Below are 26,505 nucleotides of genomic sequence, written 5' to 3'. Positions count from 1 at the left end.
TTTTTTCAGAGAGTCCGATTTATAATGAAGACTTCTGAAAAAGAATCAAGATGTTTTTCTGTAACCATCACAGAGGCAAAGATAAACCTCAGAGGACCCAAACATTACTCTTCATCTTCAGGAGGGGAGACAATGTCAAACACATCTCCCTGAAGTCTCATGGATCCAGTTCAAGCTGACGGACACCGAGTCTGGTTCAGATGTTCTTCACTGAGTCCTGGTTTGAGAGGGGTCAGGTGGTATGTGGTTCTGGTCTTCAGGTCCTCCCCTGTCAGACTGAAATGTAAATATGGATCCCACAACAACAGCACCTTTATCTTCCTCATCCTCCTTCTCCTCCTCTTCATCAGCTTCTTTACAAAGTATCAAAAGATTAAACAAAAACAGAAAGTCTCCAAACATCAGGACGAAGACGAGCTGCAAACAGCTGATTTATTCAAACTAAACTAAACAGAGGAGACGAGGGGAGGAGACAAGGGAGGGTGAGAGGGTGAGGGGTGGATGAAAAACACAGCACCCCTCACAGTCTTCAGTTAGATAAAGAAGGACACACTGTAATCCACAGAAAAACACAAACATATGAACAGAGTCTGTCAGCAGTCTCTGAGGCAGGGAGCAGATATAAAAATGTTGTCTCTGTTTTAGGGAGGGGTTTGATTGTACTTCCTGTGTGCTGTCTGTCTGTATCAAGGGTCAGAGCCCCTGACAGATCCAGGATGTGTCCGTTGAATGGAGGGGGCTATCATATCCTCCCCCCTGCTCATGGTGAGAAGGTGGCCATCTCCAGGCTGATCCTTTGCCACAGCTCCTTGGTCTGTTTCCCTCTCTTCAGGTTCTGCAGGACGTCATTAAACTGCATCATCCCGACAGGCGTCAAGCAGAACGCCCCTCGAGCGCTGCGGATGATGTTCACAAAGTCATCGTAGTCTGCAGGAGTAAGGTGGATGAGCCGGTGGTGGATGTACTAAGGGGGACAGAGTGAAAGGGATACAAGTGAACATAGACACACAGCCACAGGTCTGAGGATACAACAAAAAAGTCTATCAGTGATCTTCGTCTGAGTTGTTCTACTACCAGCTTCACACAAGAATCATTCTGGGCCCATATATGGTGTTTGTTACAACCAATCCATGACTAGACCAGAAGCCAATGACAAAGTATTACTCAGGTTGAGACAGCTGCAACCTGCACATCATCCTCCTGTGTTACCTGCAGGTAGGCCTGCTGGCAGCGTTGCACCAGCTGGTGGAAAGCAGGTGTTCTCAGGTGGGCGTGGATATGGGCAGGGTTTAGCCTCTGAAGAGCCTCCATGATGATCTCCTGCAGAACGAACGGACTCAGGACACCTTTAGCTGCTCCCACACAGAACTGGTACACATAGTTCACTCCTGATGAGAGGACACAGAGAGAGATGGATGAATGGACACAAAGACACATGAGCAGAGGAACAAGAGGCAATAGAGGCGGCAGACAAAGGTGTGCAGATGAAGAAGTGGTTAAAAAAACGTGTATGTGAAGTTTAAAATAAATTTCTGTTTCATCCATCATGACCTCACCAAGTCGAGCAGCAAGTCCCAGAAGCCACTTGACGTCCTCAGTGTAGGGAGGGCTTCTGGAGAAGTTGTTTGGGTGATCGTTATGAGCTCTTCTTCCCAACATCTCCAGAGCCAGCATACCTTCACACACGCACAGACAAACATGCCTGGTTATAGCACTAGACACGCCACATTGCACACACTTTTTAAGGAAGTCTAACACACTGTTGTCACACACAGAGAAGTGTGCTGTGTGATGTTCAGTCACAACACCAGTGTTTGAGTTACTCACCGACTCTGTATGCTGAGTGCAGGTAGTGTAGACCCTGCTGGCTGATTGGCTGGCTGTGCTGCTCATCCTCTGAGGGGAAAGCTGTGCTGACCAATGAGGCGGGCTGAGAGGACAGGGTGGGCATGGATGCCCCCTGCAGGGCCTGAAGGGTGGGGCCTGAGTGTGCACTGCCAACTGATGGACAAGACACAAGCAGATTATCAAATCACTCCTTTCAGAGTTTTGTTTTTTAAAATGTTATCTGATCTGATATTACCGTATTGACCCAAATATAAGTCAAGGAATTTTTTATTGAAAATAATGTGAATAGTGGGGGGGGTCATCCAATAAACGGGGTCTTACCACTGACACATGCTGATAGTTGTTTTTAAACAGGCAACTATAGTAGAGTATAGTAAATTTTGGTTATCAGTCATTTTCTGAAGATTGGTCATGAAAAGAGGGGGTTTGTCTTATAATCGGAGTCTTCCTACATTGGGGTCAATACGGTAAATTTTTGAAACATTTGATCACAATTTGTGACAGAATCTGTCTGCTGACCTGCCACGGTGGTGCTGAGAGGCAGCCCAGTCTCTGTGTGGTATGGGTGGACGGCGATCTGAGTCATGGATGGGACAGGGACACCAGGGAACGTCACTGCTGTGGCAGCGAGTGGAGGCTGAGGACCTGCTGCCACTGAGAATGGATACTGAGCCCCAATGAAGGCTGGGTGCATCCCCTGAACACACACAGAGAAATACAGAATCAGAAAGCTTGAGCAACACCTCCTAACACTTGGAGGAGATGTGAGAAAAAACATATATCTCCTGAGTTCTGACCTGAGGGTAAGCAGCCCCTGTCACGGGGAAGACGGCTGGGCGGGGGACATGCTGCAGAGGGTGACCCAGGTACTGCGGGGTGCAGACGGTGGGAAGGTGGGCTTGGATGGTGGTGTAGGGGTGGAGTCCCTGGCTATGTGGGTGAGCCATGGCCTGTCCTGGTAGTGGGTGGGACTGATAGATGGTGGAGCCCACTGAGATCACAGGGACTACTGCTGCTGCTGTGACTGACGCTGTCACTGTGGCCAAACCCCCGGTCTCCATGTTGGGCCCCACATCGAGGATGCCACAGCTGGTGTCCACCGGTCTTCTGCCAGGGCCCCCGTTGGCTCCACAGCGACCAGAGGTCTCCCTCTGCTGGCCTGAGCCTCCTCCCATAGACTGCTCATACAGCCAGTACCACTGATGGGCTACCTCAAACAGAACCTCAGGATAGACTCCACCCCCTTTAGCGGCCTCCTCCACTGCCATGCACGCCTTCTCCAGCATCACATTGTCCTGAGGAGAGATAGGATGGGTGAAGAGAAATCACAGTAGATCATAGATTCACTGATCCTCCCCAATAAAAAACGTAACCCTCTCCCAGTCCATATACCTGCTCCTTGCACTGCACCAGCGCCCTCTGGATCTCGTTTGGGTTCAGGGCGTGAGCATGAGGGAGGCAGCTCAGAGCGAGCTCGGCAGCAGCTCGCACCATGTTGGGATCTCTGGCCCGGGACGCTCTGTCTGCCAGAGAGGCCACCTCAGGAGGGGTCAGGTGACCATCCCAACACTCCACCAGGATGTTCAGGGCTGCACTGCCGATCTCCATGGCCTGACCTGAGGGAGCAGGGACACATAGTGAGTTAGAGGAGGTGAGGACACAAAGAAAAGACCTCTCCTCCTCTCACCTCCTTCTTACCTGTGATCCAGGACACATGGGAGGAGTACGTCCTGCTTAGCCAGTTGGGGGACACAAAGTTGTGAAGTCCAAGAGCGTACAGACCGATCTCAAAGGCGCACAGGTGCAGGTTTCTGTGGGGCCCCTGGTGGCCCCCACTGGCTGATGGCTGAGTGAAGATGGAGGTGGATGAGTTTCCCCCTGCTTTAATCAGAACTGTCTTTGCCAGCTCGAAATAAAAATGAGCGGCTGCCTCTGAGGGCTGGTTAGGCACGTGAGGGGCATGGCACTCAGGACGGCGTCCCTTATACCTGAAACACAGAAACAAACAAGATGTTAGTAAGAAGTTATCTTCAGAATAAAAACATACTATAGCTTTGTAAATGAACAATCCACTGCTCAGACGACTCATACAGATGCATTCAGTGTGAAATGACGAGTGCCCAAAGTTCGTGGTGCTCACACTTTATTTGTGAATTAGGAGTTAGTGTTGTTGTATTGTTGTTATAATGCAGACTTATTCCAGCAGATGGCGGTAGTTCACCAAAACCTGCCACCCACATAAACATACAGTATTAACACTGTGCACTGTGGGAAACAGTATACCAGGTAGACTGGTCTGTTGCATACTGAGAAATTTTCCTGGATTAGTAGGACATCCAGGGATTTTTGTCATACTGCAGATTTTGCAAGTTTTTGTATACTCCCTACTACACTCTGAAAAATAGTAGGGTGTGCTAATGTAGCAGTGGTTTGGAAAACAGCTTATGTGTTTGTCCACCTGCCAATGATGTCACTGTGTATGTGTGTGTGTGTGTGTGTGTGTGTGTGTGTGTGTGTGTGTGTGTGTGTGTGTGTGTGTGTGTTTACCTGCTGGTGTCTGTGCTCTTGGCTCTGGCTCCGCCCCCTGCCCTACGAGAGCCGCTCGAGGAAGAAGAACCGAGCGAATCAGACGATGAGCTGCTGATGCTGTCGCTGTCTTGACCCCGCCCCCACGATGTAGCTGCCCAGCCCCCTCTGAGTGGGCGGCGGCTGAGGGTGGGGGAGCTGTCTGATGTTGTCTCTGGAGCGCTGCTATCGATGCTCGCCATGCCTACACAAACAAAACATCATTTGAATACCTTACCATGAAGTATCTTAAGATTACATTCTCCTCTCTGCTGTCAGATGTGTATTTGTTCATTTCTCTGGGACCCCATACCTCATTGTTTTGTGTTGGACACACTGTCAGTACAGTATGTGTGTTTTCCTAGCTGCTGACTGCAAGACAATTTGCCCTCTCGTAGGGATAATAAAGATAACCTTGAACATTGAACCTTGAGTGTAATCAAAACAGTAAATACATCCATATGCTATAGCTACCTGTGTGTTTCTTCTTCTGGCGCACTGGTGAGCCCCAGCAGCGCTGATTGTACCCGCAGCGAGCCCCAAGAGCCAGGCGACTGGGAACAGTGGTTTCCAGTTTAAAAGGAGCCGTTTCATTCTGCTGCTCAGTGGTCGGAGCTCCTTCTGAAACTGGAGAGAGGAGAGACACGGGAGGCCTTACTTCAGACATTATTACTCACAGATTTTTTTTTCTGTTCTCTAACTCTGAGTCTTGAGCTGCTGTAACAGAAGGATGTTCAACATTCTGAAGTCAATAAAGTTTTTATATTGTCCTGGATTATCTGACATCAGCAACGAAATATGTTTAATTCTTTGCCAAATTCTAAGAGTTTAGCTCTTATTTTGGGACTTATTTTTAAGTGTCTTTTTTGTTGTCTGTCTTTGTATTAATTTTTTTTTTTATAGGGCTTTGGATTTTTCTTTTTCCATCTTTTATAGGAGTATTTTTTGTCTTAAAAGTTTAATTCTGACTTATTACTAAATGACCGTGATGGTTGTATGTTTGTCTCACCACTCTCTCTGGTTTCTGCTGTTCCCTCCCCTGTTGAATTGGTCTGGACAGGGTTCAGGTCCTGATGTGTCACCTCTTCTCCAGTCAGAGCCACAGCAGCAGCAGAGGAAGAGGAGGAGGAAGAAGCAGCCACAGTGGCTGCTGATGAAGAGGTAGGGGCGTGTTTGGAGACCCCTCCTGTGGCCCCGCCCACCCCGCCGTGGCTGCTACCAGTGGTGTGTTTGGAAGGGCTGCGCTGGCTACCAGCTGCAGGTTTGCTGGAGTAAAAGGAGCTGAGAGTCTGAGGTTTGTGAGTTTGACTCTCTCTGTCCAGCAGCTTGTCCAGGATCTGAGGACGTGAGATGTTAAATAAATAATCAGAGAAACACAAACAGCTTCAGCTTCTTTAACTTGTGGATTAAGAGACTTTATAGCAAACTGAGGGTCTGAATCAGCCTGTGCAGTCCTTTAAAACATCATAGAGAAACATCTTTATACTTTCTATACATTTTGAAAACAAAATATTTCTGTATTCTGATCCTGGTTGTAAAATAGTTTGTCAGTCTATCTCAGTGTCAGGGATCAGACTGATCAGTTTTACCTTCTTCAGTTTGCTCTGGTCGTCCTTGTAGGTGATCATGAGAGCCAGAGCCAGGTCTCCTTTCACCCGTCGAGTCCCCTCACACAGAAGAGGGTGCTCTGCCTCACTCACCGTAGTCTTCATGCCTACACACACATAAAGACACACAAAGGGGTGCAGGTGAGACAAACAGATAAAAGGAGGAAGATACAATGTGATAAACTCTTGAGTTGACATACCCAGAGCAGCAACAGCAGCCTCAAAGCCCAGCTCCTCATCACCTGGCATCTCGTTGTTACGGTTACGGCTCGGTGGACGGGAGCCCGTTGGAGACACGACTGCACAAACAATATGGATGAAAGTCAAACAGATGTTAATTATTAAAGTCCACAAACGTGAAAAATCTTTATTTCCACAAAAGTTACAGCAGAGACTTGGTGCTTACCTGGGGTGCACAGCACGTCAAAGATGAAGCTGGCTAACATGAGCGGCAGTACCGGTCTGTAATCACAGAAGTTTCCATCTCTGAGCTGCTCGGCGCGCTCTCTGATGGCAGACATCTCTACCAGACCCAGAGGGATCTTCTTCAGCAGGGACACTACCTCCGACTCCTGGTAGGCGAGCTTCACCTAAAACACAGGCACCAAGAGGATTGTTATAGCTTTATCAGACTGTTCCAATGTGTGTATTAAAGATTGTTGTTTTGAAAAACTGACACATTTGTATTTCCATGACAGACCTCCAGAGCCTTAGTGGATGCAGGCGGTCTCTGCAGCTCCAAGGAGAACATGCCAGTGCTGAAGGCCAGATTGTGGAGCTCAAGTCTTTCACTGAGGACTGTTAGCAGGAAGGCAGCTTTAGATAGCGTGTTGGTGGCTACCTGAGTCTGCCGGCTGGTCGACACTTTGCTCTTCTTTCCCTGAAAACAGCGGGAAAAAAACGAAGCTGAAAAACTCTCTATGCATGATTTTAATTTTTTGCTTTCTCAAAGTTAGTCTCAGTCAGCATAAGAGTTTCAAATAGCAAGACTGAGTGCACTACAGGAGAAGAAGAGTGTTCTAGGTTGTACCTTGGTCTGTGGTTGTTCCACCTTCAGGTCTGGAGGGTTCGCCAACAGATCTCTGGCCAGATCCACAGCCAGCCGACAGGCCTCATTGCTGTAACCATGAGCGTGAAGCGCCTCTGCACATGCAAACAGCACCTGTACACCAACACAAACACGTCAGTAACACAGACCAGCAGGATGTTTGGGTCTCCAGCCTCTGTACTTTCAGAACCACAGAAATTCTTTGACTCTAAAGCTCTTTAATAATGTTTTATTGTTAAGTAGAAAAATAATTTTAAAAAAAAAAAGTCTTTAAATGTTCATTCTAAAAAAGATTGTTATTGTCAATCTGTATTCTCTAAATTTTTGCTCCCCTACAAATTTTACTATGCCTGAATGTCCTAACCCTGTAAAGCCTGAATCATCAAAATCAGCCAGAAAATACTTTATTTATTGAAACTGGGATATTATTTACCCTATGAACAAATTCCTCCGCTATATCAATATTTTTAGAATATTTTTTGTATCACACTTGATAAATATTGGTAACTTTTTTTGATAAAGCTTTTAGTGAATATGTACTCCTTCAATACAAAAAATACTTCTTTATTACACCAGAAAAGCACTCAGAGAGTGCAGACCTCCACCAAGCATATTGTGATTGTCACCAACACTTTAGTCCTACTTTAATGTTATACTCCCTTTCAGCAGACTGTCTGCTACAATTTGGTGTTAGTTGCAGTTTGTACGATAATTTGTTTCCTGACAGTGTTGAAAATTATGATGACCCAGTACATATTTCATATTCCAGATCTTAATATCCAGAATATTGGCAGGATCTAGATCGTACTTTTACAACTGTCAGAAATTATGGTGACCTTGTCTTGTATTGTTTTGCAAAGCAATCCGACCATTTATGGTGGAGTTATATGCACATATGGTGAAAACGGCCTTATCTCACAATGATTAAGAATCCTTTAAAAAAATCCTGGATCCAGACAGTGATCCAGATCACCTCCAAAATTTAATCATTTCTTCCTTATCCCATTTTGAACATTTCCTGAAAATTTCACCAAGATCTGTTTGTTACTTTTTGAGTTATGGTGTTCACAAACAAACAGACAAACAGAGAAACTCTCCCAAAAACATAACCCCCTTGGTGTAGGTAAAAATGAGTAACAATGTAGACATGTTTTCTTTTCTTTCATTTTCAGGGTAGAACACGTTTTAAGGAATGAAAAATAACTGATAAAACAAAAAAGAAAAAAAAAACATCCATATGACAATAAGCTACTATAATGGTCATTTCAGTGCCAGAAGCAGCATCGACCTTGTTCTATTAGGCATTGCATTCCTACTTTAATACATTTGTTGTTCAGGCTAGGGATGGGTACCGAATCAGGTACTTTTATAGGTACCGACTGAATTCTGTCAAAAGTTCCGGGTACCCATTCATGTAAAATTAAAAGGTACCATGTTTAAGTACCGACTGCCAGGTTCTGGGCATTGGTACTGTATCGTTTCAAATGTGAAAGGTACCTGTCCCTAGTTCAAGCAGAACCTTCTTCACCTTTGCAGCACCAAAGAAATAAGACACATCCTGTCTAAAAGTCATCAAATGAGGTCAGGCATATATTTTATGTGAGGTGAGCCAAGAAATCCTTAGGGAGCAGATTTGTGATGTCTTGGTGTATAAGCCAAGGCGTCACCAGACTAATTCAAGTTGGTGAATGGGTCTGGATTCACTGTCTATGGGTAATAAGAACCCAGGAAAGTGGAAGTGTCTTGGACAGACCTACAAAATACTTTCTCCAGTTCTCTTCACTTGTTTCTTTCTTCTTCCCCTGCTGCAGAAAGTGCCTTCTTTGTCTGTTACAAAAAAAGCTGATGCAGCTTTCCTTTTGTCACCTTATAGAACATGCTCCATTTCTAAATAATGGGCTCTGATTGGTTCTGTATATCTGAACTCAATGGCAAAATGTTAAGAATGACAGCAGTTGTAGACCCACCCCCAGTGAAAATTATGTGATCTGACTGGCAGGTGAGGTGTATTTGAGTTAGCTTCAATACATTGAAACAAACTTCACGACTATTGAACACATGCACATTAGTCAATATAGAAACAAGAAGTAAAGCAGCATGTGTTTAAACATACATAGTGACAGATGTGAACACCATCACACTCTTCCTTCTTATATTCACCTCCATGCGTCCCTCCTGCTCCAGTGGTTTGATCCCTGCGAAGATGTCTGGCTCCTCCTCTTGGTGATTTTCAACCAGCTGTCTCTCCCCTCCTTCTTCTGAGGCAGCGCTAAGGTAGTATGCCTGATAGTCATCTTCACCTACAGCTCCTCCAGCTGCAGCCTCTGCTCCTGCTGCAGCTGCTGCTCCACTCCCTGCAGCCCCTCCTGCAGACGCTGCCTCCTGGCCCTGCACGGGCTTGGCAGGAGTTTCAGCAGTTCTTACTGTGGCAGTGGAGGCAGAGGTGGATGGTTGGTTACTCCCTGCTGAATCTACGTCTTCTTCTCTGTTGGTGACCGTCTCGGCCTGGAGTTCCACCTGTAGCTCCCCTTCCTTCTCCGTAGGGTCCAGAACCACCAGCACAGTTTCTTTTGGAGGGAGGCAGGAGGGAACAGGCTCTGCAGCAGGAGGTGCAGCAGACGCGTGGTTGACACGCTTTGGTTCGAACATCTTGCTTCCTCCTGTGTACTTGCGAGAGTCTCGTAGAAGTGGGCTGGGGGAAGGCAGCATTTCTGGAGGTGGGGGTAAGAACTCAAAGGTGTTGCTGGCTTCAGCCCCCAGAGCCAGACTGCAGCCATCATCCAGGCTGAGCTCAGCGAGGTCCGGCTCCAAGGAACTGTCCTCACTGCTGGTCCTCCTCTTAGCACTGCTGTGTTTCCCCCCACCTAACCCTCCTCCACCAGTTCCCCCGACAGACCCCCCTTTACCTCCTTGGGTCAGCTTCATCTTTCCCCCAGAGGACGTGCTGGGCCCTTTGTACATGCACTTCCCTCCTCCGTCCTCAAGGGACAGAGACACAGCACCCCCCAGCCGGACCAACATGCCCCCCCCTCCACTCACTGTCAGACCCTTCCTCTTGGTCAGGATGGTCTCTTTTGGCCTTACAGCCACCTCCTGCTGGGAGGAGTGACCACCTCCTCGTCCCTTAAAATCAGCTCCTCCTTCCCCTCGGCCCCCGCCCTCAGAGGTGTCCCCGCCTCCTCCTGCAGCAGCTCTGGCTCCTCTCTGCAGCTGCACTGCTCTGGACCAACAGAAGTTGGCGCTCTTCTTGTCGGCGCCGCAGTAAGTGATTCCTTCCAGTGGATAGGCCACCTCCCAGTTAAAGTAGCAGGACTCCACAGCAGGTTTGAATCCCTGGAACAGTTTATCCAGGGACTTCCTGTGCTGGCCCCGCTTTACGATCTCTATGACCTTCAGGTGCCACTGCTTCAGCTGCCCCGCAAGCTCCAGACGCCTGACACACAGACACACCAGCAACATTAACTCTGATTTAACCACAACATCCACTGGTGATCAACACAATCATGTTTTTTTATTGTGGATTCTGACCTGCAGGGGCTCATGGTGGGGTCCAGCACCGCCAGCCTCCACAGAACCACCATCTCATCACACATGCTGGCACACGCATGAGCTGCCACTTCTGATTGGCCGTTGCTGCGTCCGGTGTGTCCACTTGCACTGCTGTGAGACGCTGATGTCCGGACACTGTACCACCAGCTGATGATCTGAAACCAAAAAGAACGCACACACACTTGTTGTTACACAGTTCAGTCATAATTTCAGTGTGTGTGGCTTTCCTGACTCTAAATACGCACGCACCTGTTCATAGGTGAGACACTGCTCGGTGAGGATCTCCAGCAGTGGAGCGGCGTTGCTGTCTCGTCTCTTGAACATCTCTCTGACGATGGAGAGAAGGTTCCAGATTCCCTCAGGCTCTCGACCCCTCAGAGGTCGAAGAAGACACGCCCACTCAGCTGCAGCCGGTGGCTCCGTGGAGGACAGGTACATTGAGTTCACATCGCTTTGGAGAGGACAGGAAAATATTATAATTTTGTTCAATATCTGAATTAATTAAGGGCTATTGTTTGGAGGGAAAGTCTACCTGAAGACGACAGGTGAGGGTCCACAGAACTTGTGCAGAGTCTTTTTGATGTTGTCACTTAGGGTTGACTCATCCAGGTACCAGGTGCTCTGATCGGAAGCTGAGGGGCCAGCTGTTGGATCTGCACACATAAAAACACAAATATGTAAAAAAAAAAAAAACAACTGTCTTTGGTTAAACCTGGGACCAAGATGAGGTTTTAGTGATCAAATTAATAGAGGACAGCTCTAACTACAGGTGTAAATGCACCTATGATGCCTTTGTGGGCAGTCTGAAATCTAAAATCAGACAAGTAGGTGGGGGTGAACAATTAATCACATTTAAATTGGCATCGCAATGTAATGCAATGCAATTTTCAAATCGCAAAGGCTGCAATTTAGAAAAAAAAACTTTTAAAGAGCATGTAAAAAGTGCAATCCACATGTTTACATTATGAGCCCAAAAAAATGTTTATGTCTGAGCATTAGTTTGTGTTCATTATTGATGACAGATCAGTAAGATTTTTGTACATTTGACGTATATATATATATATATATATATATATATATATATATATATATATATATATATATATATATATATATATATAAATATATATATATATATATAGAGATATAGATATAGATATATATATATAGATATAGATATCTATATATATATATATATATATTTATATACACAGTGTTTCTTCTTCATTTTATAAAAAAGTGCACTTCACATGTTGACATATTTCAGTGATTGAGTCAGACTTGGTCTTATTCACCTTTCTGCACTTTATTTTGTGTGACAATCATAAAAGATATTCATATTTATATTTCACATTGGTCATACCAGGCCTGTTGTTCTGTAGTGCTTTGTTCCTTTCTCTGATTCTATTTAAGGTAATTGATGATAATTTTATTACATGTCTACAAGGCTTGAGGTTAAATCAATTCATGCATCAATTCATCTCATTTCATCACAACATGGAGACCTGGCCTTGAGGAAAGAATTGTTTATGTGTTGGCAGTATCCCTTGTCTTGTTGGCCATACTATAGAACGTTTTTTGCTTGTGTTTAGTGAATAATGAAGAAGATAAACATCCCCTCCAAAAAATTGCATGCTAAATCGCAATATTGGTCAAAAAAAATTACAGTTAGATTATTTTCCAAAATTGTTCAGCCCTACAAGATGCTCTGGTAGCAATCTACACTGATGATGTAGTGTGTACACACTCCTGAACAAAACGACTGAGGAAAAAATGACAAGAATTCATATTTCACACTGGTAAATTATACGCAGGTTGTCAGTTCATCTTCAAAATGCATATCGAAGAAGCAGCAGCAAGAGAATATACAGAGAGTAGGTTATTAAGTGAAAACTACATTTCAACTTGTCTGTTTTTCATCTCATCAAGTTTAAGACCACAGCCTTAAAAAAGTCAGAATCTGCATAAAAACCTGTCTTTAGATCATTTTCATTCAGTATCATTCACACTGTCATGACCTCCTGATAGCAGAGGCTAAAAGGTTGTCTGTCTCTGAACGTGGTTGGATTGTTGAGCTGCACAAGGAAGGCCTCTTGCACCATCGCTGCTGAGGTTGGATGTAGTATGACAGGATGAAATGTAAATTCTTGTAATTTTTCTTTTTGGAGAGGTAGTTTATGTATAAGAGTAAGAAAATCCTGGAATGATGAGGAAGGGACAGAAATGTGATGGTCAAGTAGTTTATCACAGATTATAACAACCTACACAGTAAAGGTGGAGCAAAAAGATGCTTTCTGTCAGTGCGCACAGTTTGGGGTCAATTCAAACCTTTGCATGCACTTTTTGGATAACACCGTGTCCTTTTATCATATTTTCTAGCACAAAAGACCACAGGGTCCTTTTAGCTAATCAGCCCCCCTCTGTCTCTGTAACAGCCTTTCACTTTCTGTTACAGAAACAGTCTATCTGTCTTTAACTAAAGCAGATTTTGTTCAATCTGTCAGGCTGTAACACAAGTGGAACAACACTCTTTGGTCTAAATCCCCATTTCCACAAGCAGTCCAGTTTGGATCAGTATGGTTTAGTACAGGTTGGCTTGGTTAAGCCTGGTCCCCTTTGCGTTTCCACAGCTGACCACGCTATTCATTTTGTCTTCTTAGTGATTGACATGTGGCTCTTTGATACAAAGTGCAATTAAGCTTTGTTTCAGAGAAATCTGTGTGCCACCAGGAGAAATGCAGCCACTGTCGCACAGCAAGTGATGCTTCTTTCGATCAATCAACAGTCTGCAGTGTTGTAGTTTTGAGATTGGATCAGTTTAAGTCTGGCACCCCTACAGAAGGGTGCCAAAAAGTGCGACGGCTTGCCTTGGTTATTTGGGGGTCTATCCCCGGATTAGTCTGTGAAAACGACGTTAAATGCATGCCGTGCTGAGACGAACCAAACTGAACTGCTTGGTAAAAACTGGGCTTAGTAACAGTCTCTCTCTATTAGTAACCATGTTTTCATCAGATGAGGAGTCTGTACCTGGAGCTCCACACACGGTGTTGATGGCTGTCGACTGAGAGGACAGCAGCTCGTCCAGGAGACGCTGAGCAGTGGGCAGAATCTGCAAAACACAACATTTACTCAACAACACACATAACTTATGAACAAACTGATGTTTTTTGCTGAAGGACTGGATGTGTTACCTGCTGAGGAAGCTCACTGATCAGGTACTGAGCAAATTTCTGCAGCTGATCCCTCTGCAGTCGAGACAGAGACTCAGAGACAGGGGCTCTCAGACACACCGCTGACGCCTGAAGAGACACAGATGGACAGAGACACATAAAGTTTACAGGTCAGAGTCAGCAGGTACTGAACACATTTCAGTAGTTTGGTGAACAAATAGGCAGCAACTCAAACTATAAACTGTTGCAAGCTCAGCATCTCCTCTTCTTCTTTCTGTTTTTTTTTTGTTGTTGTTGTTGTTTTACATACAATTTTGATCTTTGTGTGAGAAAATCCCTCATCCTCCTGTGTGCTTTGTTAAGTACACACAACCTGGTGATGTGTTACAGCTGTGGCATCCTTCAAAATAAAAGTCCTACACATCATAAAGCTAAATTTTGGGCTCCATTGAGTCTTTTCATTTACATTCTCGGCAACACTCCACTCGACTTTGAGTTAATCTGATAACGATGATACTCTGATGCTCTCTGTCCCTCTGTCCTCTGTTGATGTGATGAAAGAAAACACTCTTTTGTGTAAACACACACTCACATTGTGGATCCTGAAGAGACACAGCGCCACCACATGGGCACACCACTTTGCTCCAGCCCCACAGGTGCAGCTACAGGAAGTGATGCGGCAGCGATCAAACATGACCGCCACATTGTAGGCTCCTTTAGACTGACCGGCCTGACTTGAGACCACAGTCGCACTGAGGTGGAAACCTGGGGAGGGAAAGTGACAAAGACAAATGCTATGGATGCAGAAATGAAGCTCTGAAATGAAGCTGCACTGTTTACAGAATTGGTGATGTCTGTGTGCTGGAGGGAACTGACCGATCTGCAGCGGGTCTTTGACGGCTCTGATTCTGTACAGCTGCTCTCCACGCTGGAACTCATCAGGACTCCCGTTAGCAAGGCAGGAATACAACCTGCAGCATTGACACACACACACACAAAGAGAGCAAAAGACATAGAAAACAGAGGTGAATCACAGACCTGGTACACATAAATCATCTTCTCCCGCCTCTCTCCTAAACCTACACTACACAGGTTACACAAGTTCATTACCTAAAGGGTTTGTTCACTTTGATGCCAGAAATCATTTCAGAGATCACTTCTTAAGACCAAAGTGTGTGTTGGTGTGCTCCAACCCACAGCTTTAATAACAACAGTGCCACATTAACAGGCTCAGGCAGCACAGGTATGTTTCCTTAAGTCTCACCTGATGTCCTCCTCATTCTCAGGGAAGCTCCAGTAGGCGATGCGGAGCTGCAGCTGCTCAGGCACAGGAGGGTACACCTTCTCCACCACCTCAAATGGGATGTGAAAAGCTACCTGCTTTGCTGAAAGCTCTACCAGAGGGATGACCTGACCATCTGAAGGAAGAAGAAGAAGGAGAAAGAAAAAAGAAGAAGAGTTACATTGTTCAGTCAGGTGTCAAAGAGTTTAAATTCTCTGTTTGATTAAAAAAATGGAGAGAGTTCAGCAGACATGTTTCCACAGACATCCAGTTTGAGTTTCACCTTAGACACACTCTTTTCCATCTGAAACCACACCCAGCATGTTAAGTCATCCTGTATTGACACACCTGGTCCACACCTATACATCACTGCAACAGCAGGGTGGACAAGGTTTCAGTCTGCTGTTGACGGATATTTATAGTCTCAGTGGATAAAATTTACGTGATCTATCAACAGACAGACGAAAACTCTGACTCAGGTGAGGACTCCACTTTCTCTAAAAGATTTTTAAGCATGAAATTTCACCTGTCACCTGTTTGATCAGAATTTAAGTATGAGTAACCAATGTTTATCTGTTGCCCCATAGTATAATGCTGCTGAGCTAGCGTACCTGACAACTGATTCAGAGAAAAGGGTTTGTTGCCTGGCAGAGGAAGTCAGCTGCTGGACAAACTGATTAGATTTCATGTTCAAACATGACAGAGAGTATCAACAGTGTGGGAGTCTTGCTTTGTGTTCAGGAAGGATCAGCCAGTCACAGCAAGGTGAACACATGTTCAACTAATACAGTGTTTTAAGAGAGGGGACTTAGAGCAGCTACTAAAACATATCAGATCTCATTGCTGAACTGAAAAACACAAGAAATTACAAGTTAAAAACACATCTGTATCAACAGACTATCAGAATTAACTGTTATTTTAACCATTTGTATCAGCCTTGAGTTTTACAATCAGTGCATCTCTACAAGTTTCTGTAGGTGTTTTGGACATAAAGTTGAATGAGATCTGGGGTCATTTTTTTTCTCGTGTAGTACATGACTTTTAGCAGGGTTTGAGTAACTGATTATATCTACTCTAGTTACTGTAATCAAGTAGCTTTTTGTGTACTTTTTTGATTAGTTTTCAAAGCAGTACTTTACTATTAATCAGGTATTGTTGTAGTAAGTTTTATAGTTTTTTACATTTTAGGGCTTAACGATTTGGGAAAATAATGTAATTGCAATTTTTTAAGCCCAGTATTGCAATTACGTTATAGCATGCGATTTTATTTATTTATTTTTTTATTTTTTTTTGTATTTTATTGTATTTTATTTATGTATTTATTTTATTTATTTATGTATTTATTTATTTATTTGTGTATTTATATATGTATTTATTTATTTATTTATTTATTTATTTATTTATTTATTATTGGGGGGGGGGGGGGGGGGTTAATTTCTGCATTTTTAACTTAACACAAGTAGTAAATCATTCTATAGTATGACCAACACGACAAAGGATACTGTCAACATATAAACAATTCTTGCACTCTATTACAATGCGATGTCAGTTTCAATCTATTGATTGTTCAGCTCTGCTACATTTACATTGCATTGGTCAGAAAGGACACAGACTGTCTACAGTGTGATCTATCAGGATGGGGCACACCACTTTGCTCATATCAGGATGAGGAGAAGAACACGCTGCTCTTGTTGAAATCCCAACAAACACTTTCACAGGTTTAATCTTCCAAGGACAATAACTCATCAGATTTTGCAATGCTGACACCTTTTTACAACCACAACCAGGTAAATTGTTCGCAACAACCTGATTTTGATCAGAACAAGCCGCTCTGAAAACTGGGACGGGCTACAAAGTCCAAATAAAAACTCAAATATTAAGGAACTTCTGCCTAAATGTTGTTCTTACATTCATGCTCTCCTGTTGGTTGAGTATTATTTGGATTACCAACGTTGTTTAAACCCCCCCTAACTCAACAACCCTCGTCAAAATATTCAATACTTAAAGGGATTTTAAGGAAACTACATTTGACTTTCATTTGAGTAGATTCACAGACTCGTACTGTTATACTTGTACTTAAGTAAAATTTCCTCCAAGTAACTATACTTGTACCTGAGTAGCAAATTTTAAAAATTGTATTGCCCCTGACTGTTGTATATATAAATAACTTCTGCGCAGTATGTCTGTAATGTGAGGTTTGTACGTTTACTCCCTGTTAAAAGCTCTATAATTTAAAAAACCATATGACTGACAAAGCAGAATTAGAACTGCTGAGTTAAACATATCATTGCTTTAATGAATAATATGTTTTTTTCCTTAAACCCACCCTGTCAGTAAAGAATTTAACACATCAGCTGCAGTCATCCTCTTGGGGGATACAATTCAAAATGAACTCTGTGCTTACAAACAGAGACAGAGCAGAGAAAGAAAAAACACTTTTATAAAACAGCCCAAGTGTTTCATTTTATAAAGTTACGACCCATCTTACTCAAACAAAAGTTTTTCTGTTGTTATTTCTGGATAACTGTGCGAGTCATTGTTCAATATTCAAATACTGTGATTAAGATGAAATGCTAAAAATGAGTAAGACTGAAAGAATTCCAATCTTTGTGTATTGGTAATAACCTCTGTGTTTTGTTGTAATCTGTGTGTTGATAATAATCAATCAAATAAAGAGCTCCAGTTTAATAAGTCTCTTCCAGAAAACACAGCTGAGTAAAAAGCTGATGTTGTGAGATTAGGAGCTCATTACTGCTGTTGTGACCATAAAAGGAGGAAACACAGAGTTTATATGAAGTGTTCAGAGACTCAGACATGAGGAACAATCAGACCTCCATCACTGTGGAGGTTTCTGAAAGGCAAACTTCATACCATTGTTTACTCTTCTTCAATGAAAGCATCAAATATGATGAGTTTGTGTTTTTACAGGTCTCTTATGCTCATTCTAAGCTCTATCGGTCATGTCTGCTGTAACTGTATGCTGAGGACAGAGTGGGGGGGACAAGACGCCAACAAACTAGAAACAATAAAACAAACTGAACAAGATGTTAAGAAAGACTCTGAGACTGGACTGTAGAGGGATGAAGCAGGCTCTGAGGGGCAGGAAAGCAGTGACTTCTAAATTGATGTGTACTGTTTTATCTTATGTCCACATGTAGCCAGGTATTTGGGTAACCGGATATGTTATAATACGGTTACACCTGTTGTCTACATGAAACCGCAGCTTTACGTCACTATAAAATCCTCTGGTTTCATGTGGGCGCCAGTAAACAGAGTTTTTGGTTCTTAAACATCACAGCTAAAGAAGGGGGCTCATTTTAATTGGCTGGCATGGGTTTTACGTCTGGAAAACACTGCCAAATATGGGTTTGGCGTGCCTCGAGCCGCACTCACCAGCGGATTTGCACGCCCCGTGTGGACGAAAGGATTTTTAAAAACTAACGAGGAAATACCAGGCTACGTGTGGACATAGCCTTAAATACTTCATGTTCAGAGGAGGTGACTTCACTGGTTACAAGAAAGAAGAAGTAGGGTTCTAGCCCCGTGTTAACCGGACACTTTGAGGCATACATCCTTATCATTTTGATTTTGGTGTCTTCAGTGACTCTAAGTTGTTGAACAGAGGTTGTTGAGCTGTCAACAGAGGTAGTTGCGGTACACAACAGGGCCAATATGGGATCTCTGCACAGTGGCAGAGCCAGCAGTTTAAAACGGACCTGACGTTTCATGATTCATCATTTGCTCCAAATGCAGCAAGGGGAGATGATCGCCACATTCTGCTGTTGTGCTTAAAATTCATTTTCTCTGACAGGTGGCTTTGTCATTTTTAATTTAAAAAGCTTTTATGTCACTTCATGTACACAGGACCAATCACAGTCCCGTACCTAGAGATAGGGACAGGCTCTATCAGATGACGGCATACGAGCCCTGCTTCAACTTGTTTGTAAAAAACCAAGGTAAATCTGCTGCAGTTCCAATATTGTGTTTTTTCTGAATCAGTGACGACATACGTTGTTTTGAAAGCACAATGTAAAAAGGTTTAGAGCCTGTACTCCGAATTTATAATTTTCTTAAACTCACTCTTTAAATGTGAAATAAAAGGGGCAGGGATGATATGTTTTTTCTTCAGATTCAATTCTGTTACAATTTTTTGGGATGACAATTCAATTTAAGTTGCGATTCTTCAATATTTCTGATTTTTGCGATTATTAGTTTGCTTTTTTCACCAGACCATGTTCAGTTTAGTTAAGTTTAGACAACTTTATTTATCCCAATGGGCAATTCTGATTTTGCAGTCCACCTATGCTACACATATAACTTCAAACAGCAAGAAGAGTCAACAATGAACAGAATATAAATAAAGTAAAAGACAGTACATGACATAGAGCAAATTGATACACAGCAGCCTTCAACTGACCCTTCCCGTAGCCAGCCATTACATTACAAATCCACTATTAGTGGCAGGTCAAAGAGAACATGGAGATACCCAGCAGTGCATCAAAGATCCCAGACAGTTACAACAGTGAAAAACGAAAAGTACCAATATGTCAGTCTGACAGACTGCTATCAAGGTTAAGCAGCCTGATGGCAGAAGGAATGAAAGATTGCGATCGATGTGGAAGAAGCTGAATGATAATGATGTCTACAGACTATATCAGGAGCCATATTTTCCCAAAATATGCACATCACGTGTGATTCTGTTTTTAGGATTTATTCAGGGGATATGACATCTTAACTTTTTTCCAAGCCAGCTTGTAAACAAAGAATAAAATAAAGGATTTAAATCTGAAATACAAAAAATTTTTGAACAAAATATCACTATTCAAAATTGTTAAATGAAAAATTCTGTACATTTTCTCCCACCCCTATGAAATAAATACAATACCATCTTTTAATATTTCAACATACTTTTTTCAGTGATGTTCATACATCTTGTGAATGTCTTTTCCCTCAGATGATCAAAGTGTTTTTTTTTTAATAGGATACTACTCTCTGACTAATTTCAACTCTTCAGTCACTTTTGTAAAACACGTCAAGAACTTAAATTTAATTTAATCTTCAGAGTACATGTGAAACTGATAGATTGCTTTAATTTTTTAACAGCTAAATGGTTAACTGTACTCAGAGAAATCCACACAGTATTCCATTTTGTTTCCAGACTGAATTCTGTGCACAGCACCAACACGTCTGTGTGAGGACATCCAATAACAAAGTCAGACAGTGTGACCATAAAGGGTTAAATCTTATCACTCTGAGGACAGACTCGGGGGCTACAGCCTGAGAGAGAGGCATTCTGGGTAGTAACAGGGTCCATGCTGCTGGCCTGGGATTGGCTGCTGCAGGTAAGGGACAGAAAGCTTTCGCCCAATCAGCTGTCAGCTGAGAGGGAGGCCACTACAACAGCTGTTCCTTTGTATGATGAAGATCTAAAGGAGGATAGGATGAAAGAGAAGGAGAGGGCAGAGGAGGGAAGAGGAGGAGGTAGAGGAGGAGAAGGAGGAAGAGGAAGAGGAGGTGGAGAGGAAGAGGAAGAAGAGGAGAAGGGAGGAGTCGCAGTCTGACTGTCTCAGCAGGAAGTGCTCCATTAGTACACACACACACACACACACACACACACACACACACACACACACACACACACACACACACACACACACACACACACACACACACACACACACACACACACACACACACCTATGGGAGCCGGGTGGGACACTCTGCTCTCTTTAAAAACACTGAATGTTTAAAGTTATTGTAGCTCCACATAGGGCATGTTCACACTGGGCAATCTGTGCTGCATTCAGACATGTTTAACCCCTTAGAGCTCAGTTTGTTTGACTAGTGTGAGCGCCCTGTGACATGCACAGGCACAGTACACTTCCATGGCCCTGGCTCCAGCATGGTACACTTGCCATTGCATGAGCACAAGCACAGGAAGGCAGCATGTCACACATGTAATGAAAGACCTGCAGCAACAGAGGATGAGTCTTAGCAGGAGCAGTCATTACAATATATCTAGTCTCAGAAGCATGCACATCCTATAGTCACATGATGAAGCAGACATTAAACACACCTGTCCATACAAACACTGACTGAGCTCCCCCCCAACAGAGATCTCATCTGCTCAGCAGATGGTCGACAGGTCCAAACACACCTGTCCTGTTTTCATTCTATTTTAAATATGTTAAACTGGCAGCACTGTCAGCTATCCTCCTCTATTTTCAATATGTAACCATTTCACCTTTAACCCTAGTGAAAATGTTCTGATCTAGATGGTTAGATTTAGGGATGCACCAATCACAATTTTCTGGCCAATCACTGATCACCTATCTTTAAAAGCCTGACCTGCCAATACCGGTTTGGGCTGATACCGATTTTTTTTTATTTATAAAATTGACAGAATATACCTTCAATGTTCCAATCTTATTTTATTGAAAATCATTAAACAATACGATAAAATCTTTATGTTTGACTCAAACAACCAATAAAGTGTCCTGAGTTTTAGGTCTCAGAGCAAAGAGCAACAATGGCTGGCTGTCAGACCTGTCAGATGTATGAGATCAGTTTCATATGTAAGGATGGGCCGATCACAGATCCCTCACAATTAAGGAAATCAGCACCGACCGATCGATCGTTGCATGTCTAGTTAGCCTCTTTCTTTCTCTTTTGCTGAGGAGAGGACACACAGCTAGATAAAAAAGCACTGTCAAAATCTGATCTTCAGAATGGGGGTTCGGTTTGTTTCATGCAGTTTTTAAAGAAAATAAGCTTCTCCTCTCAGTGTTTAATGCTTAAGAGTGAATAAAGAAGTGTTCATGGAAACACATACACACTCTCACAACACAAACACAGACTCACAGTGGGATTATCAGAGAGTTTAATGAGTCCCTCAGTCACTGTTTATGAGTGAAACAGAACAATTTTCACCTCTGCTGAGTTTAAACCTTGTCTTCACACAAACTGTACCACAGCATTAATATCCACTTTTGTATCATATAAAGGCGGGGGCCAGAACACACAAACACACAGATTGTGGGGTCATGTGACTGAGGCATCAACCAGCTTCATGGACAGAATCCAGCACAAAGGCCGGGATCAGGATCACGAATTCAAACCTGCTGTCACTGTTGTCTGTTATCGTTTAATAAATATATTATCCAGATGAATCTGAAATCTAGATTAAATCTTTCTTTAACAGAATCCTGAGCTGACATCCTCACACTTTATCTCTCAGATGATCCAACGGGTCAGAACAGCCCAATTACATTTTACTACTTAAGACTTTTTTACAACCACTGCCCATCCCCCAGGGTGTTTGAGGCCCGACCCCTTACAAACACACACACTAATACCCATACACCCATAACAGAACGTATAAAGGACTCCTCTGTATTAGTGAATTTCAAAACCCAAGGGGTCAGAATTAGGTCGATCTTCGGTGTTCACTTATCAATGTATTTCTCTCCGTTCAGAGAAGAGCAGCAAGAGCAGGAAGTAGCCACAGAACTGAGAAGAGAAGAAGACAACAGGAAGGTCCTGCTTTGTCTGTGTTTTCCTCCAGCAGGTCAAAAACGTTACAAGTATGATGTGGACCTTGTCACGGAGGATTTCAACTATGTAAGATCTAAATCCTGCTTCTGAGTGTCAGAATCTCAAAATGCTGCTCTGACAAAACAGTGATTTCAATTGAATGATCAGCAGATAGAACTTTTGACTTATATCAGTCTGTGTTTATGGTGAATAGAAGGTTACATTTTTCCATATGTTGAAGAGGATTACAATTTTACACCTGTATGGTTTATTTTCCTTTAATTGAAGCAGCTTACGTCTGTGTGAGTTGTAATATTCAATTTACTGAGCATGATGAAAGCTGAAAAGGAGTTTCATTGTTATTATTTCACTCTTCAAGAGCAAACTAAGTGCAAGTGTGAAGAGAAAGGTTGCAGGGGCTGTAGAGGACTTTCCCAGGATGCTTTTCAAATATAAGCTTCATAACATGACAATTAAGGTTATGATAACTATCAATATTTTAATACTTGTTCGACACTGTGTGCTTAAAACAACACAATATCAATACTTTAAGTACAATGATACCACAAAGTAACACTTCCTTCTGCCAACTGTGTGACTCTCTGCTCCACCCTCCATCACAGATGCTACACTGCTAACTCTCCACATTCACAGTATAACCAACACAACTTAAACACACAGTTTTTAATGAAAATTTATGCATTATTTTTAAGTCCATTGCAGACATAAAGAAAGCAGAGGGGTGAAGTCACCTGGTCCCTTTATGTTCTCACTTAGCCCCAACTTGTGACCTACAGCACTGAGTGATGACTGATGCCCATATAATGACTACATATGTCAGAGAATTCAAAAATAGCTCAGGGTACACATTCTGGAAAACATGTCCCCACACACTACAGGATTGTGGACGATAATCCAGAGGGAATATTTTTTGTGCACATTTTTAATGGGAAAAATACTGCATTGCCTTTGATTAACAGTACATCACTATTGGTCTGTATTCAGTGACCTTTCTATACCAGCACTGTGTGCAGGATAGAAATCAAATACAACATAGATTTCTTTGGTTGTCATATTTGTTATGGTTTTCAAAAAAAAAATCATTTTTTATGTGGTACTGAAACAGGTATTGAAATAATCTCAGGTTTTAACTGGTGTCTTATCCAAGTTCTGGTACTGGGATAACTCTATCAAAAATGCTGAAAAAAAATGTTATCTTCAGAAGTTGTGCAAAAGATAAACAGAAGAAAGAAAATGTCAATGGACTTTTATAGGTGGTGTTAAAGAACAACATCTATTCCCCATTGGATTAAAGTCAAAGTAAACAATAATAGCTAGTGACAATTTAATTATATTGTGTGTGTTTGACTGTTTCAAATATGACATAAACTGTGTATCATTTTTAAGGCGAATAATGAAGCTCAACACTTCTGTTAAGATGAGCCAAAACCCCTTAATCATCCAAAAACTGCTGGCAGGGGCAGAAAGGAATACAGGGATTAACCTAAAATCTTCATAAACCAGGATCAAACATCACACAGAAGATGCCACTTCATTACCTGGCGGCTCACCTGTGGTTCTAAGATGATTAATAAAAAAGGTGAAAGCGGTAAGTAGCAGTCACTGGGTGTGGTAAAAGAAGCTGACTTAGGTAGAAGTCTCTGTGGGAGCTCATGGCACAACACAACATCACAAACCACACATTTCATTCTACAGGTTAGGTTTTCCCAATAGAGGAGAGGTTTGTAACTGACAGAGGTGCAGTGGATTCAGGTGCACTGCATATAATGATAGACTGTCTCTGTCATGTTACAGTTAAAGTAATCAAAAGTGTGCAGGGAGTTAAATTTTGAATGGTTAACATACAGCAAAGAGGTTTTACTCCATAGCATTTAACCCCCTATGACTTCTGCTATATCTTTACAGAGGTATTAAGTATTCAAAATGAAAAGTAGGCTTGTTCTCCCACCGCCCTGGGGGGAGGGGGTGATCAGTGTGTACAGTAAAATAAGTTTTTGTTGACTCACCTTTAATCTTGACGGTGGGGGAGTTGGGACCTGCAGATTGTTTCCTCCATCCCCTCCAGTTCTGACATAGACTCTCGGCCTCGGAGATGAAGGAGCACAGGGAGTCTTCCTCGAACCGGTCCGAGTCTTCGAAGGAGAACCTCTCCCCGTCCTCCCACTCGGCGAACATCAGTTCCATCACATCCAATGTTTACCGGCCACACAGTCCCGGGACCGGCCTGTCTGAACCCGGGACGCAGAGTCCGAGAGTTCAAAAACAGACTCCAACAAACCTGGGAAACGAAGTCCAACTTCGCAAGGAAAAGAGTCAAAAACTCCGGGACACGAAAGTCCGGGGAAAGAGAGTTGGGCAGTCCGAGATCAGAGGGGGGGAGGGGCGACCACAGGAGACCAAAACACAGCTGAGAGGCTTACTGCTGGGCCTCTCTCACACTGCTACATAGTACTCTAATCACACTGATATAGATTATGTAACTACTAAATGCAAAATATATGTCCCAAATGAAAAGAAAAACTGTCCAAATAGAACCGGCCCCGTGACTGACAGCTGATTTAACAATAAACTAAATCCAGAAACTGATCAGTTTCCAAGATCAGACGGTCCAGTCCATCCTGCCGGCTGACCTGTAGCTTTTGTGTCAGAGCAGTTTTAACAGCGGCACCAGAGGATGATAGCACCCAGCTGCTAACTTTAGTGTAAAAGACCTACTTGTAACTCATTTGAAGTCAGAACTTTAAACCAAACTTGTAACAAGAATTGTCCGTGCAACACTGCTGACTGATTAAATCTCTAACTTGTTGGCATCCTGACTAATCATCTAACTGACCTGTTAGCATTTTAAAGCTAATCCTCAGAGTTTAACCTGTTAGAACAACACAAGTGAAACTTGTCAATTGTCTAAACAAACACAGCCCCGTTTAATTTCTCTTGTAATATGGATTAGGTGCGCTGGTTTACCATTTTAGTGCTTGAAAGCTAACACAAAATACAGCTAAATGATGTTAGCTGGAAGGCTAATTATGCTAATAAATACGAATGAGAACGATTAAAACAGCTGTCATCGGATGCTAATCTTTAATCTGAGGTTGAAATCGGTTCAAAATCTAAACAGACTGGTTTGACACGGTTTATTTTCGATGTCTTTAAAACTACATTAACGATGACAAACGCGCTAGCAGCAGCGAGCTAACGGGCTAACTCCAGCTAGCCTGAGTAGCAGTTTGTTTACATGAAGGAGTGATAGAGTACATCTGACTCTCTGTCAGAACTACAGACTAATTCATAATGTCCATCTCCCCGTTCTTCACATCAGATTAACGCGGTCCTTCTGATGAAATTAATCCGCTACGGGCTCCCTGTTTTCTTTGTATCAGAGTGAAGCTGCCTGGCGGTCAGAGATCGTTTATTCCTCAGCAGAACCAACAACTGTGAATGCTCCTTCATTAATCTCCATCTCTCTGTTATCGACTGCCATCCGTACGATCGCCGTCCCTGACACCGAACCTTTCTGGGATCCTCTCGGTATTTCTCCGTCTCTCCGTCCGGGCTAAGTGTCAGTCTGCCGGGGGAAGATGGCTCACCTCTTCATGAGCTCCTCCTCCATCAGCTGATCACAGCTTCCGGCTGGCTGTGCCACACAGGAAGGTTTAACGCAAGACTGTGAAACAAATAACAATAACCAATAGCCATAGCACTGGACATGAAGTTTTGACATTTTGCCATTCGAATAACATTTGATTTGTCAAGTCCAGGTAGGGTGAATGGTGAAGGTATGACTTTGATAATTCTTTTGATGTCTGCAGTTGTCATTAAATTTCACCCAATGAACAAACAAAACAAAACAAACAAACAAAAAAAAACAATCAACAAACTCCC

The 26,505-nt window shown here is 43.0% G+C and overlaps 1 protein-coding gene across 2 annotated transcripts; it reads right to left on the bottom strand.

The window, feature by feature from the left end:
* Positions 1–475: 475 nt before the first annotated feature.
* On the bottom strand, positions 476–26,238 carry zswim8 (zinc finger, SWIM-type containing 8). 2 transcript variants are annotated; one of them, XM_074675505.1, is made up of 26 exons: positions 24,630–26,238; positions 15,052–15,205; positions 14,664–14,758; positions 14,380–14,552; positions 13,809–13,916; positions 13,645–13,726; positions 11,150–11,270; positions 10,867–11,068; positions 10,597–10,772; positions 9,229–10,501; positions 7,051–7,182; positions 6,721–6,900; positions 6,427–6,610; positions 6,221–6,319; positions 6,003–6,127; positions 5,423–5,750; positions 4,888–5,040; positions 4,396–4,618; positions 3,547–3,836; positions 3,241–3,464; positions 2,646–3,143; positions 2,368–2,545; positions 1,828–2,001; positions 1,557–1,676; positions 1,210–1,388; positions 476–964 (listed from the first exon to the last, which is right to left on the bottom strand). In XM_074675505.1, exons 1-26 carry the CDS (start codon positions 24,805–24,807, stop codon positions 761–763), a joined length of 5,853 nt encoding a protein of 1,950 aa, XP_074531606.1. In that variant the 5' UTR covers positions 24,808–26,238; the 3' UTR covers positions 476–760. The 2 variants fall into 2 exon arrangements, with proteins under 2 accessions (XP_074531606.1, XP_074531605.1); XM_074675504.1 differs by having other exon boundaries at positions 6,221–6,329; positions 6,428–6,610.
* Positions 26,239–26,505: the final 267 nt, after the last annotated feature.

This window comes from Halichoeres trimaculatus, unplaced genomic scaffold, assembly GCF_033239565.1.
Source record: "Halichoeres trimaculatus isolate MK-OKI-2021-1 unplaced genomic scaffold, fHalTri1.1 fHalTri1_scaffold_8, whole genome shotgun sequence".
Lineage (NCBI taxonomy): Eukaryota > Metazoa > Chordata > Actinopteri > Labriformes > Labridae > Halichoeres > Halichoeres trimaculatus.
This window is presented reverse-complemented; position numbering and strand designations above follow the sequence as displayed.